This window comes from Physcomitrium patens, chromosome 19, assembly GCF_059467195.1.
Source record: "Physcomitrium patens ecotype Gransden chromosome 19, ASM5946719v1, whole genome shotgun sequence".
NCBI lineage: Eukaryota > Viridiplantae > Streptophyta > Bryopsida > Funariales > Funariaceae > Physcomitrium > Physcomitrium patens.
The window spans coordinates 9,209,277-9,225,270 of NC_143428.1; the positions used below are offsets into that span (position 1 = coordinate 9,209,277).

Consider the following 15,994-nt stretch of genomic DNA (forward strand, 5'->3'; position numbering starts at 1 on the left):
CTACTATGAAGGATTATTTTCTTTTACCATTCATGGATAGTATATTGGATGTCGTCGCTAGACATGAATGTTATTCATTTCTTGATGGATTCTCCGGTTATAATCAAGTTAAAATTACAAAAGAAGACCAGTTAAAAACTACTTTTATTATAAATTAGAGGACCTTTGTCTATAAGATTATGCCATTTGGGCTTTGTAATGCACCAGCTACATTTCAAAGGGTAATGATGCAAGCGTTCCAAGATTATCTACGAATTTCAATGGAAATATTTCTAGATGATTTTTATACATTTAGTACGAGAATCAGGCATTTAGAATATCTAGGTCAATGTTTGAATCAATGTGCCAAATATGGAATTTCTTTAAATTCAGAAAAATATCAATTTGGTGTATCTTTTAGTAAACTATTGAATCATATAGTTTCGATGGTAGGCATTGCTACAAATCCAGATAAAATAAAGATTATAGTAGAATTAAAGCAACCAGATACTATTACGGGTGTTTGAACATTTGTCGGCCATGTCAATTATTATCGGTAATTTATCTATCTATTCGCAATTATATGCCTTTCTTTCACAAATCTCTTGAAGAAACCACCAACTGATGGGACCAGTCCATTTTGGACAAAAGAATGTACAATTGCATTTGAAACATTGAAACAAAAATTGCTTTCAGCACCAATATTGGTGGCACCTTGTTGAACAAAACCATTCCAAGTTTTTGTAAATGCATCTAATATCGCGATTGGTTTTGTGCTAAGCTAGAAAGATGACCGGGGTTTTGATCACTCTATTTATTTTGCAAGTCATCAATTGATAGCAGCTAAAAGAAATTATACAACAACCAAAAGAGAAGCATTGGAAATGATTTATTCCTTAAAAAGTTTCGACATCATCTTCTTGGTTATAAATTTGTTTTCCATGTTGACCATGATGCTTTAAAATATATGATTAATAAGCCTCAATTGAGTGGTCATATTACACGATGGTTTCTACTCTTGCAAAAATTTGACTTTACTATTCAGATAAGACCAAGAAAATCACATTCCAATGCGGACCATTTATCTCGGTTATCCAATATATTGGATAATGAATCCATTAACGATGCACTACCCGATGCGAAACTATTTGCAGTAGATGTAATTAATCCGGAGTATAGTAAAATAATTCAATACTTGATGTTTCAAAACTTTCTACCTAATTTTAATGAAAAGCTTAAACGACGCTTAATATTAAAATGTGCACCTTATACGATGATTGGTGAAGCTTTATATAAACAAGGCAAGGATGGAGTTTTGCGATGCTGTATTTATCAGATTGAAGTACATAATATATTGGAAGGTTGCCACTTGGACAGTTGTTGTGGACATTTTGCGAAGGACAGCACGGCTTGTAAAGCTTTATAGGCTGATTATTGCTAGTCAACACTGTTTGTAGATGCCCACCAATTCGTCCATCATTGTGACCCATGCCAGAGAATAGGTCGACCTATTGAAACTTCAGCAATACTATTGGTACTAATTTTAGCTCAAGTACCTTTTAAAAAATGGAGAATTGATTTTGTAGGATCAATTGCACCAGCCTCGAGAAATGGACAAAAATGGTATATACTGGTAGCAACGGATTACGTAACAAAATGGGCTGAAGCCGTAGCTACAAAAATCGATAGTACAAGTACAGTAGCAACCTTTTTATATGAAAATATTATTACACAGTTTGGTTGTCCACGAGAATTGGTTAGTGATCGAGGTACTCTTTTTATAAATTTTACAATTGAAGCAATCACGACTAAATACGAGATAAAACATTGAAAGACTACACCGTATCACCCTAAAGCTAATGGAAAAATGGAAAAGACTAATGGAATTTTATATAAAATCTTAACAAAAATAGTTTCAAGAGCGGGAACAGATTGGGACACTAAGTTGTTCGCAGCTTTATGGGCATACCATACTGCATATAAAGTTACTACCAATGCTACCCCTTTCTAATTGGTTTATGGCCAAGAAGCAATCTTACCTATTGAATTGGAAGTCCAAAGTTTACGAATTGCTAAAGATACTAAATTGGAAAATCAGGATTCATTACAGCACCGTTTAGAAGAATTAGAAAAATTGAATGAATCTAGAGCCAATGCATTAAGGATCATGAAAACTACACAAAAACAAAAGAAGACTTATTATGATAGTAAGCTTAGACCAAAGGCTTTTATGCCAAATGATTTGGTATTTCTTTATGATAGTCAATTTAAAAAATTTCCAAGAAAATTTCAAGTTCGATGGTATGGGCCATATCGAGTTATTGATGGATTTCCAAATGGTTCAGTACAATTGAAAGATTTTATGGGTACTAAATTTACAACACGAATCAATGGTAATCGGCTTAAATTTTACTATCCATAAACCCGGGACGGGTTTTCTGTTACAAAAGCGGGAGTTGATCCAATTGATTGGACCATAGTAAGAAGTACGAGGGGGGTTCTTGACAACCGTCATATTTTCTTTTGTGGTTAAGAAGAAGATGGCAAACATGATGTCTGAGAAAGCAAGGATGGAGACTGATTGGAAGGAATGGCAAGAGCAGCTGCAGGTACAGGTTGTGATGTTAAAGACTAAACTAGCTGCATTAGCGAAGGAGGCCAATAATTTAGTACAAACCAATATGCCAATTTTAGTGACAACACCTTCAGAGATACCTTTGAAATCAAGGCAAACGACAAAGATGTAAAGAGGAGAAGGTCACCAATTCAAAGGGTGGTAAGCCAACACCATTGACTAAAGAAGCCAACGCTGCTACGTCTTTATAAGTTGAGGCTAAATAATGTTTGCGAGGACGCTGCACAATTAAGAGTGGGACTATGTAGAATAGGTAAATAAACTTTGAAATAAGTTACTGATTGATTATTGACAACCTTGAGAATTAGAGTGATGGTTAGGCAGTTTAAATCGTAACAATAGGTTATTAGTGGAATAAATGGTTAAGAATTCAAAAGGTCATAACCTTTGGAATCCCATCATTGATAAATCATCTTTTTGGTAGAATAAACAGATTGAGGAAAGAAAGCCGAGAGCCAAACTGTGAGAGTCATAAGCCGGGGTAAGCTTGGTGCTATCTCTTTATTTTCTTTACTTTTATTATTTGCTTATGAAGAATTGTGATTGAGAGAAGTATTGTTGAATTGATAGTTGTAGAATGGATTATGTGTTGAATCAAGATGAAAGTAGTAAGCCTTGGTGTTTTGTAGTTTGATAATTGATTTCTGATAGCTAGAGTATAGTCAATTGTGACACTAACAGACCGAATTTATATAACCAGTCTTTTTCCGTATTCAAACCTACCTCTATTAGTTCAATTGCTTTGGTATATCGAAGCTTGAACGCAACGAGAACAACAAGATGGGAATACATTTTCTTCAAAACAGAAATTTTGCAAATGTGCACGTAATAATGTATCAATTGATGGATCAATAATACGTATAATGCTTGGTGAATCAAAACCAACATATATGCCTTCTTGTCGATGAGCTCTAATGGTATGCCATTGAGGTTCTGATTTTGGAATCCAAGGACTCCAACCAAATACTTGTATGTGAGATACATTTCGAACACAATTCAAAATAAGCTCATGTGATGAAATAATTTCAAGAGAAGAAGGGCGGAGGCATATTAATGCTGCAGCATGTAAAACTGCATGACTCCACATAATTGTAGGTAGATTTGCGTAAAAGAAGAATGGCCGGATAATGACTTGTATACGCTTTATAAATGACTCTGCAAGTCCATTTTGAGCATGTTCATATGGAACACAATATGTCAACTCGATTCTTGTTGTAGTACAATAGTCTTCAAAAGACTTTGATGTGAATTCTTTTGCATTATTCATATGTAATATTTTCATAGGATAATCAAGAAAATGTGCCCAAAAACAAATAAGCATAGATATAAGATTGGCAAAGACCATATTTTGAGTTGATAATAATAAAGCATGTGATTGTTTACGTGATGCATCAACAAGGACCAAAAAATAATGAAATGGTCTTGATATTGGATTAATAGGACTACAAATATCACCATGCAATCTTTCAAGCATTGGTGGTAATTCTTATGGAAGTTTCCAATTTGAAAGCCGAATAATCATTTTACCTTGCATGCATGCATGACACAATTCCATAGAGTCTACATCTGTAGGCTTTAAATTGTGTCCAGCTATACGTGGAATAATCTTTCAAAATAATGTGGATCTTGGATGTTCCAATCGTCCATGCCAGAGAAAAACACAACTCTTTGAGATAGATGATGTAAAATTAAATATAATGGGAGGCCAAATCACAATTCAGTATAAACCATTTTTTGTAGCAAAAGCTTTTTCAATAATTTTATGGTTCTTCGCAAGAAGCAAAATCTCTTTTCTATTTAAAGTAACGATCGAGAGGTGATAACCATTAATACGCACATCTCGGTAGCTGATCAGACTTCGAGGTACTGAGCGTGCAAACATCGCATGTTTATATTTTATAATGGTATCCATAGGTAATTTTACCATCACTCTGCCCTCTTAGAAAAAAAACGCATTTGCTCCAACCATGGTCAACATATTTTTAATTTGCCAAATTAACAATTTTTTAATAAAAAATCGTCTATGTGATTGCTCGTTTTACTTATTCTCAAAGAAACCTCCCAACGTAAACCTGTATAGGGAGATTCAAACACGGAGAATGACCATGTATATGAGCTCCAATTGTTAGGGTCATGCAATTAACCGCTACTGCTGAATGCTTACCATATCGAAGAACACTTAACTTTCTCTCCTACTGTCCACTCTTTCATATCAATAGAATAACATCCACAACAATGATTTCAGTACCCTGTGTAATTCACAAATACACAAGCATATCCCAAACCCTGGAACGAACAACTTCCAATCCATAGAATCTAATCAAGACAATTCCTTCGATTATAATTCCTCTCCACTAAACTTACAACCTTGCAATAAATAGTGACTGAAAACTTCCATATGTCTTCAATCTTTCACAACAATTGATAAACAGTGATCCATAAACAACTTCGTAAATCAAACATTAATTCATTAAATCGATTCTCTTCACTAGAATCAACACTAACACAAAAGCAACAAAAAAACTAAGAAGAAGAGACAGCACCAAGCTTATCCCCGGCTCAGTACTATCGCAGTCTAGCATTTTCTTCCCCTCTCCCATCCTCCTTATACTACCCCGAGATACCAACTCGTATACTATAGATGATAATTACTTTTCTTGACTATTCATCCATTCTACCTGCTGAACCACCTTTTCAGCAGTTATCTATCCCTGTTTACACTATACACTAGGTATTTACATTCTGAAAATAACTACTTATTCTACATAGCCCCACTCCTAACTGTGCAACGTCCTTGCAAACACTCAATTGATACCTATTTAAGAATTATTTAACAAAACTCTATAAAAATTGGGATCTCTCTGGCCTATCTAATTAATCAATTGCTGCAGTATCAGTTAATTGTTCCACCGATTCCGGTTCTAACTGCAAATCTTTGTCCTCCTCCAATTCTTCCATCGGATCCTACCTCAACTGAGCTAAAAGGTCTTTATTGTACTCACCCAGTTCACGGACTTGAACTTCCAATTTCAAGATCTGGGCATCTCTCAATTCCAACTGGCGCCGAAAGTGATTCCTCTCTTCTAGAACTTTGGGAACTGGCAACATCGATACTTATGCTTGACCAATATTGACTAAATCCTCTGCCAATCTTATTACCTCGGCATTCAAGGCCTCAAATTCAGCCCTTAACCGCTTCGTTTTACATCTATATTGGTCACTCAATACTAATTTCTCTTGTGCCAATACCTCAAGCTTTTTTCGTTCTATTACCAACTGACCCTTTGGTTTTTCCAGTTCCAAAATTGAATGACTGCAAGCTTCGAATAGTTCGTGCCTATGGGTCTCCACCATGCGCTCTCTTTCTTTATCCCAAGCTTCCTGTTGTTTTCCAATTTGTCGCTTCAATAGCAGCTTGGATTTCGCATTTGTCGGGATGATCCATTCTTGTCCTTCAATTCTTTCTGTCTGCTCCGATATCACCTTTTTGCTTGCCTCTAATTCCAGTTTTACCACTGCCTTCTACATCCAATGCTCGTACCATGCAATGTATTTACGAAATGTACTTCAATAAAGAATTTTTAAGATGTACGCCTTCCGATAGTTGGCCTTCTGAAAACGCTAACTGATTGATATCTAACAACATCGAGACTTCATTCTCTTCCTCCACCACTGAACAAATCGGATCCGTTTTCGATGCCACTAGACGACTGGATTCCCAATTTCATGTATTACCTCCGTTGTATTGACATTCTATGCCAACGAATGCCTGGTTGACCTATTGTTACTATAGAGTCTGGCATTGGCTTTGTCATGGATGGATATTGATGGTATCCTAGTTGGTTCATCGCCAATCCGTGAGTATTGGATACACCTTCTTGGTGAAATTCGGAGTTGAGGAAATTAAAATAATTCCTATTTTGTTTATTCACTCGATTTCTATTCCAGCCAAACCTATTATTCGTCTATACTTGATTGACATCCCACGAAGTTGGTTGAGTCATTATCTGGTTACTATGTTGTTGTTGCTTCCATAAATTCCAACAGTTGGTGGTAATATGCTTGCCCCCGTAAAAGGTACATTGTATAGTCATTTGGGGTGGTGAAGGACATTCTGTTACTAAATGACCTTGCCCCTTACAATTGCTACACCAGACATTGGGACGCATATTGGTTGGTTTATGCCTTTTTTCTTTATCCTTGGCTAGATTCACAGCCAATTCACCCATTTTTTTCGTCAATGTTAACAGCAATGTCTCATTGGGATCCCTTGATACCAATGCATTTGGCAATTTCTTTGTAGGTATTGGTTTCTGATATGCGGAATAAGGTGCATACGGGTGTGATGATGATGGTGGTATAGCTTATAATGGAATGACATCCACTATTCCGTGTGGAATTGTACCATAATCATTCCTTCCCAGATAACTTCCCGATGCGTCATTCCAATTTGTCATTTGCTAACCTCCTTGAGATGGAATCATCGTGGCTCCAACTGTTAAATTCTGGTCATAGTGACATTCCTTCCATACTTTTGCTTGCTCAAGAGATGATGCAATGGTGGTTGATTGGACCTCCTTTACAAACATTTTCAATTTTGGTGGGTGTAGTCCATTAACCAATATGGACAACACAAATGATTCCGACATTTGATTATTTCGCCATTTTTGAAGTATATCTGCTACATGACCATAATATGACTGTACTGCTTCCCCTGGTACCATTCTGCTGTTCATTAATTTTTCTCTAAGATGTTCTTCAAAACCAATTGGTCAAAAATGGGCTCAAAATGCATTTTTTAATGCCTCCCAATTGATAAATTGTCCCATAGGTTGGCGGTTATACCACTCAAACGTTGTGTCTTTCAATGTTGCTGGCAGCCATCTCAACCAAATGTCTTCTGTTCTTCTATTATTGGCTACACATGCCGTCAAGAATTGAGACAAATATTGATTTGGATCCGCACTTGGCAAATCTTGAAAAGTAGGTAATGGCGCGACGCTAGTCGTTCAATCACCCACTGCACCCATTTGAACTGCAATCGGAACGGCTAGTCTTCCGGACGTCATTAAAGATGCCGGTGTTTCGCTCAATTTCTTATTAAAATAAAAACTATCTCCCGCACAAGTCTTTTTCAGACTTCCAGGCCTTCCTGATTGACTATTATTATCTCCAAATAATTTTACTGGTTGAATATGAGGTGAAAACAACACGTTTTGATATACTCTGAATTGGTCTTTATTGGCAAGTGATTTATGCCGATCTTCAGAACCAATCTTATTAGGATCGGACGTATTTTCAATTGAGAAGATACCTAATGGGATACCTAATTCCTCTGTACCTTCCTCATTTTCCGTTAACGGCTTCGAGAGGTTTGTTGGACTATTAGCAATACTCCCCGCGGTGCTCTTGGTAATTTCTTTAACGATATGTATTTCTGAAATATTAGAGGTCGATCGTCTTGTGGGTACGATCAAATATGTCGACAGGCATGCAACCACGACTTAATCCAACTTTGTCGATGCTTCTTTTTTAATTTGTGATCTCGCTCATTACGCAACAAATTTCTTACTTGCGATCGCTCTGTTCTTTCTTTTGATTGCTTTATTCTCTTTGCTGTTAAATTCTCATTCTTAATAACCATATTCTTTCATTATTTCTACTGAGTTTACTTCCTAATCTCCTTTATTGCTTTGACAGTTAATTCCTAACACTCAATAATGTTGCCAATCCCCGGCAGCGGCGCCAAAATGTGATTGCTTGTTTTACTTATTTCGGAAGAAACCTCCCAATATAAACCCATATAGGGAGATTTGAACATGGGGAATGACCATGTATATGAGCTCCAATTGTTAGGATCACGCAATTAACCGCTATTGCTGAATACTTACCATATCGAAGAACACTTAACTTTTCCTCCTACTGTCCACTCTCTCATATCAATACAATAACATCCACGACAACGATTTCAGTACCCTGTGTAATTCACAAATACACAAGCATATCCCAAACCTTGGAACAAATAACTTCCTATCCACAGAATCTAATCAAGACAATTCCTTCGATTACAATTCCTCTCCACTAAACTTACAACCTTGTGATAAACAGTGACTAAAAACTTCCATACGTCCTCAATCTTTCACAACAATTGATAAACAGTGATCCATAAACAACTTTGTAAATCAAACATTAATTCATTAAATCGATTCTCTTCACTAGAATCAACGCTAACACAAAAGAAACAAGAAAACTAAGAAGAAGAGCTAGCACCAAGCTTATCCCCGGCTCAGTACTATCGCAGTCTAGCATTTTCTTCCCCTCTCCCATCCTCCTTATACTACCCCGAGATACCAACTCGTATACTATAGATGATAATTACTTTTCCTAACTATTCATCCATTCTACTTACTGAATCACCTTTTCAGCAGTTATCTATCCTTGTTTACACTATACACTAGGTATCTACATTCTGAAAATAACTACTTATTCTACAGTCTATCTCGCAAGATAGTATGTGTTGTTGCAGAATCAATTAGCACATCATTTGATTCATTGTTAGAGGTTCTATCATTCATATAAGCTTCTAAGTCATCAACACCAATTGAATCCATGGACGCATCCATGGTATGAACTTCATGAGCCTCAACTCACAATTTCTTATTTTTTTAGAACATTTTAATAAAATATTTTGAACTACAGCACGCATGTACTAAATGTCCAATCATTCCACACTTATGGCAAGAACGCATCTCTGATTTTTGTTTTTTACTATAATTAATAGTAGAATGTTTATTCTTTCCATATGGGTAGAAATGGTCTTGACTATGACTACCTTGATACTTATGAGCACATTTCCCATGTTTATATAATTTCTTCTTAGACTTTGAAATATTAAGTGCATGAGATTTTGGAACTATAGTTCCAATAGGACGAGCTTCCGCATTGTGCAAGAGTAGCTCATTTTGCTTCTTCACAAGAAGTAGATATGATATGAGATCAAAATGACTCTGAAATTCCATGTTCTTGTATTGTTGTGTAAGCACAACAGTTACAGGAGGAAATGTAGAGAGAGTTTTCTCAATCATTTCTTCTTTAAAAATGCTTTATCAACATAATCGTAATTGTGAGACAATACTATACATTTCACTATTGAAAGCATTTAAATTTGGAAAATCCAAGACACGTAAATGTGTCCAATTATGACATGCACGTGGAAGAAAAATGGTCTTTTGATGATCAAACTTAGATTTAAGATTCTTCCAAAGTTTTGTAGGATCTTCCATTTCCAAATATTGATGTTGTAATGCAGGTACAAGATGATGACGAAGGAAAAGAAGTGCTTTCCAACAAATAGTAGGAGGTATAAAAATACTTATTGTAGGAGATTCTTCAAACATAATGGCATCCGAGAGTTGTTCTGCAAATAAATTTACTTTTGTCATTTTTGCCCATAATAGATAATTGTTTCCATCCACAGTCAATGGTGGAAATAAAAGAGCTTGAAAAATGTTGGGATGCACTGGTAATAGTTGGAACCATAGTAGAAGCAATTGAAGATGTTGAAGCACTCATTATAAATAAATCTATAAAGAAAATACAAGATCAAGTAGAAAAGTTGAGTAAAACGTACCTTAAAATATAAAGTCAAATAAAATGATAAACTTGAACTTGAAAAAATAAAAATATATAATTTTTTTTTTTTTTTTTTTTTTTTTAAAGAGATTGTAGATTAAAGCAGCAGAACATCAATAAGATGGCAGTAGTAGGCAGCGGTAGGATGGCAGCAATAGGGCGACAAGGTGGCAACGGCGGGTGGCAACGGACAGCGGCAGCGGCGTTAAGGCAGCGACGGCTGCAGGCGACAACATTTGCGGTGACAGGGTGGCAGCGGCGATAGTGGCGGATTTGACGGCAACTCAATAGCTGTTTGGCAGCTGTTCAGTGGCAAGCGCAAGGCACAGCGAGGAGAAGGGAGCAAGTTGGAGTGGAGTTGGACTAGATCAAGTATTTTAAGCAAGCAGGGCAAAGAGTGGAACAAGTGCTCTAAGCAAGCAGCTAATATGTGAGGGGCCAACAAGAAGAACAAGATCATGAGATAGACACTGAGCAAGGGTAGCAATAGGTTTGAAGAATCAAAGACTAGAGCAAAAAATTGTAATAGTGTATAGAAGAGAGTCGTGCTGATAACGTGTTGAGAATGTTTAGAAAGACACAAGAGTAATAGTAAGTCATATACACACACACAAGAGTAGTAGTAAGTCATACACACAAGAGGGTTTTTAAGGAGAGAGAGCTTCACACATAAAAATCTGTTCATCTGGTTGTGTCTCGTATACAAGAAGAAAAAAGAGGAGAAGATAAATAGTACTTCTCCACTAGACTCTAAATATTATAGCTTTGGTATTTATTGTAGTCTACAGTAAATATTATGGAGAGCGCAGGCTACATTTAATGATCTCAACAAAAACAAAATCCATTGGATTGACTTGGTACCACAAGGGAATCTAGGTGACCAGTCGGCATAAAATTAAGAGCATAAACTGTTACAAAGGGATCCATACCCAAAGAATGTTCCCATTGCAGAGCTCAAAGTCCAAATTACACAGGGCAGTGCAACAAAGACTACACAAACATAGCGAAAAATTGGCATGGTGTGCGCATCCATGCATGACCCAATCTATGAACAAACACAAATGCCATAATCATCCAGCAACAAATGGGAGAGCGTGGACAATAATCAAAACTGCAAACGAACAAAAAAACAGGCGCAACAGAAAGAGCATCAATGTACGGGAAGAATGTGCAAGATCGAGTGATGGCCCCATGCATGACTTACCTCAAGCTTTCAGCGACGACAACGATGACGACGACAAGACAAATAACATCCCGCTATTATCCGAACATTTCAAACAACCGAATCGTCATTGCTAAGCTCTCAGACGCCATACACTCCTCCAAGAGGCTAAAGGCACGATCCTATCACCACGGCCACAGTCAATTTAGAGCCTAAATATGTTCGACAACATGCAGTCAAGGCTTCCAATTCTGATGCAAATTTCACAGCACTAACTGCAATAGTCACACAATATCATGCTACAACATTGATTCAACAAATCCTTCTGTAATCGAATTCATGCCAGTACCCAATTCCCATTTCCGATTTCCTCCTCCATTCTTCCAACAACTTCATACATCAACAACAATAAGGTCCACGACGAATGAAGATTTCAAGGCAATTTATGGTCCTTCTCATGGCTAAGTGACAATGGCATGACCAAGGGGTACCCCGTCCTCAGTGGGCACTGCCCCTGGTATGAACTAGGCACCCGACAGCGCGTGACGCTCCACGGTCGTTGCGTCGGCCACGATGCGAGGGCCGCCACCGACGCTTCCCGTTTTGCGAACGCAGTGTGTACAACCTCGCCCAGCTGAGAAATGGGCTCGCATCATCGCCATTCCGGGGTGGTGCCAGCTCTCGGCACCCGCCCTCTCTGGAGGTCCGGCCCGGATGCAGTGTCGAACAAGCAAAGGGCACATGGGATCGGAGCGCGGAGATCGCACGGGGAGGGTCTCGTGCGCACGATGCAACATCGTCGCCGTCGGCGTTGGTGATGATCTTTCCGTGAGTCGAACCTCGCCTCCGATCGTCCGGTCTTCTCAACGGTCAGCGTTTGTACCCGTGATAGCGGTGACGACACTCGGATTCTGGCAATTTGGGGATGGCAACACCAGCCTACGGCGTCCGGAATGTCGGGCTTGACGTTAATAGAAATCTCACCTGACTCTATTATTGCTCGCATCTCGATAAGTCACCAGCAAGACCCCGAGCAAAATCTGGACCTGACGTCCTTGCACCCTGAGCGCACGGTACACACTCTTGGGGCGTTTTTGCACGCTGTAAGGACAAACAAACAATTTCCGGATGCTTCATAACTCTCAACCGAAACACGTGAGTCATCAAGCCTTAGGCCCAGCCGAAGGCCAGCATGTCAGCACATCCATCTGATACGAAATTGATCCCTGTGGGTGTGTCCCACGAACGAGCCACTAGATTAAAATCTCCATCACCAAGTTTTGCACAGCTTTTGTGCCATGTGGGCAGCCATTTGAGTTTAGCATGTATGTACAAATTTTTATGCTGAGAATCTCGTGCCGATTTGTAGACCGATGCGAAAAAAAAGAAGAAGGGTTCATTTAATTTATGATTTGGGGCAAAAAGATCGAATAAAACAAAATAACGATTCCAGACGCAAGTCCACCATCGGCTGAAGTGTACTATTCGAATAAAAACATACAATATATAATATGATGTAGTCAAGTTCTTTGGTAGATGATTCATCGCAACACTGCCGTCCATGTTGGACCCACAAGAGGTGGCAGTTCTTTGTTGTTCCTGCATTTGTAACTTCAAAACAACTCGCCACAATTATACTTGCTACAATTCAAGCGCAAAATTCAACGTCTCATATCCACCCGCGAGGAGGAGGTTGGAGCATGGGTTGCAAGCGGTGGGTGGACGACAGGAAGTGAGAAGAAGCGCAGGAACTGAGAGGCGAACAGAAATGAAGCCACAAAACAAACCTTGGCACCCACAGTCCCATTGCAGAGGGTGCATTAGATTAGATTAGTAGAGGGGGCCTTTGGTGAGGCTGGGGTAGGACGGCGTTCGGGCTTGGGGGGTTCGAGAAAAATATCAGGCAGGGCAGAGGCATCCGCAAAGCTCGGGTGGCGCAGTAAAATCCAAGGTGTCATGTGGGCAGTCCCATTTGGCGAATAATTGAAGCAAGGAGGCGATGATGAGCATGACAAGCAGATCTGAGCATAAATCTAGGGCCCGGGGGGAGATGCCGCGTGCGAGTGAGCGTGGGAGTCAGGTGCCACCAACAGTGTGAACGCATATGTGGGACTTTATAAGAAGTCCTCGAGGACCACCATTTGCTCCGTGCCCTCCTCTGTCTCTTGCTCCCTTTCGTTCTACCCATTTCTGCACGGTTGGGTTGCGGCATCCGCAGCAGCAGTTTCGTTGCCCTCTCTTCGGGTTGCGTTGAGGAAGGAGGTTGTGCTGTTGGTGCCTCGCCCATTTGCAGATATGGAGCTGTCCGTGGAGAAGACCGCCTCCGGGCGCGAGTACAAGGTGCGGGACATGTCCCAGGCCGACTTCGGGCGTCTGGAGCTGGATCTTGCGGAGGTTGAGATGCCCGGGCTCATGTCGTGTCGCACGGAGTTCGGAGCCGCGCAGCCATTCAAGGGCGCCAAGATCACGGGGTCCCTGCACATGACCATCCAGACTGCGGTGCTCATCGAGACATTGACGGCTCTGGGCGCGGAGGTGAGATGGTGCTCTTGCAACATCTTTTCTACCCAGGACCACGCTGCCGCCGCTATCGCACGCGACAGCGCGGCGGTGTTCGCATGGAAGGGGGAGACACTGCAGGAGTATTGGTGGTGCACGGAGAGGGCTTTGGACTGGGGTCCGGACGGAGGCCCAGATCTGATCGTGGATGACGGCGGTGACGCGACATTGTTGATTCACGAGGGTGTGAAGGCCGAGGATGTGTACGCGAAGGATGGCACGCTGCCCGACCCCGAGTCGACGACGAACGCCGAGTTCAAGATCGTGTTGACAATCTTGAGGTGAGCGAGGGATGGAATGGGATGTGGTGCGGTGGGGTGAGTGGTGGGGTTTTTTTATTTTATTATTTGTGGGTGGTTGTCGGGGGGTTTGCGAGGGGGTTTAGTGATGGTGGGGCGGGGCGTGGGCCGATATCTGGCATCGGCCCCGGCCGCGTTGAAGGAGTGGATGGTAGGCCGTGCGGGGTTTTGGTGGAGATGGGGGAGGAATCCGGGGGCGGTTGTCGTTGGTGGCGGCGGCGTTGGTTGTGCTGAGACGGTGGCTCCTGTTTGCGCAGGGACGGCATGAAGGAGAACCCCAACAAGTACCACAAGATGGCGGAAAGGTTGGTGGGTGTGTCGGAGGAGACGACGACGGGAGTGAAGCGGCTGTACCAGATGATGGACAACGGAAGCCTGTTGTTCCCTGCCATCAATGTGAACGACTCTGTGACGAAGAGCAAGGTAATGTGACCCGTGGGTGGCAGATTCCGTAAGTGTTGTTGTGGACGCGTGTGTGGGGGGTGGGGGGGCCGTGGAACGGTAGGAGGGAGGGGGAGTGTGTGGTGTCGGGTGCTGACGTTTGGGTCGCTGTGCAGTTCGACAATCTGTACGGTTGCCGGCACTCGCTGCCCGACGGGCTGATGAGGGCGACGGATGTGATGATCGCCGGGAAGGTTGCTGTGATCTTCGGTTACGGTGATGTCGGGAAGGGATGCGCGAGCGCCATGAAGGCCGCGGGAGCGCGTGTGATCGTGACGGAGATCGATCCCATCTGCGCTCTGCAGGCCCTCATGGAGGGGTACCAGGTGCTGAGGTTGGAGGACTGCGTGGAGTACGCCGACATCTTCTGCACGACGACGGGTAACAAGGACATCATCATGGTGAGCGACATGAGGAAGATGAAGAACAACGCCATCGTGTGCAACATTGGGCACTTCGACAACGAGATCGACATGGAGGGGCTGGAGACGTATCCCGGGGTGAAGAGGATTACCATCAAGCCGCAGACGGACAGGTGGGTGTTCCCGGACACCAAGAGGGGCGTGATCATCTTGGCGGAGGGGCGTCTGATGAACCTGGGATGCGCTACCGGCCACCCGAGCTTCGTGATGTCGTGCTCATTCACGAATCAGGTGATCGCGCAGCTGGAGCTGTGGAACGAGAAGAAGAGCGGCAAGTACGAGAAGAAGGTGTACGTGTTGCCGAAGCACTTGGACGAGAAGGTCGCTCTGTTGCATTTGGAGAAGCTGGGCGCCAGGCTGACGAAGTTGAGCGAGGATCAGGCCTCGTACATCAACGTGCCGGTGGGAGGCCCATACAAGCCCGCTCACTACCGTTACTGAAGGAGCCTTGCATTTGCAATCATGCTCGGTTGGGCAGTTTGTAGGTGACTTAATGGATGTAGTGGGGTCCCGGAATTTAATTATGATTATAGGTTTTTGGGGAATTCATAGTAGGACGACATTTGCAATTTGTCAACCAATTTTTTTGGATGTTGTAGATGAATATAGCACACTATAGAAATTGCAAATCATCTCGACAGTACCCTGTAGGGCATATTGATATCTCCAATTAACCAATCCGGAAAACCAGGGACGAGCGACCCGCTAGAGCTCTCAACAAACAAATCACTCACATTCGTTTCTGAACTCTATTCAGATTAGATATGACTTGATGTTGGCAAATATCCACGAATCTAAAAAATTTTATGTAGCAAATTCCGAGTAGGCAGCTTTTATTCTGTTTTTAGACAAAGTCAAGTGCATC

General features: G+C 41.3%; 1 protein-coding gene across 1 annotated transcript; it reads left to right on the plus strand.

The window, feature by feature from the left end:
- The first annotated feature begins 13,571 nt into the window (after positions 1 to 13,571).
- Positions 13,572 to 15,945, plus strand: LOC112295965 (adenosylhomocysteinase). Its single transcript, XM_024548018.3, has 3 exons — positions 13,572 to 14,248; positions 14,524 to 14,689; positions 14,824 to 15,945. The coding sequence occupies exons 1-3, from the start codon at positions 13,704 to 13,706 to the stop codon at positions 15,568 to 15,570; spliced, it is 1,458 nt and encodes a 485-aa protein (XP_024403786.1). The 5' UTR covers positions 13,572 to 13,703; the 3' UTR covers positions 15,571 to 15,945.
- The last annotated feature ends 49 nt before the right edge of the window (positions 15,946 to 15,994 follow it).

Excerpts from the sequence above, each read along its gene's own strand:
- LOC112295965 (XM_024548018.3), top strand. The coding sequence starts at position 13,704 with ATGGAGCTGTCCGTGGAGAAGACCGCCTCCGGGCGCGAGTACAAGGTG. Across the intron at positions 14,249-14,523 it reads ATCGTGTTGACAATCTTGAG|GGACGGCATGAAGGAGAACC; the intron begins GTGAGCGAGGGA and ends CTGTTTGCGCAG. Across the intron at positions 14,690-14,823 it reads ACTCTGTGACGAAGAGCAAG|TTCGACAATCTGTACGGTTG; the intron begins GTAATGTGACCC and ends GTCGCTGTGCAG.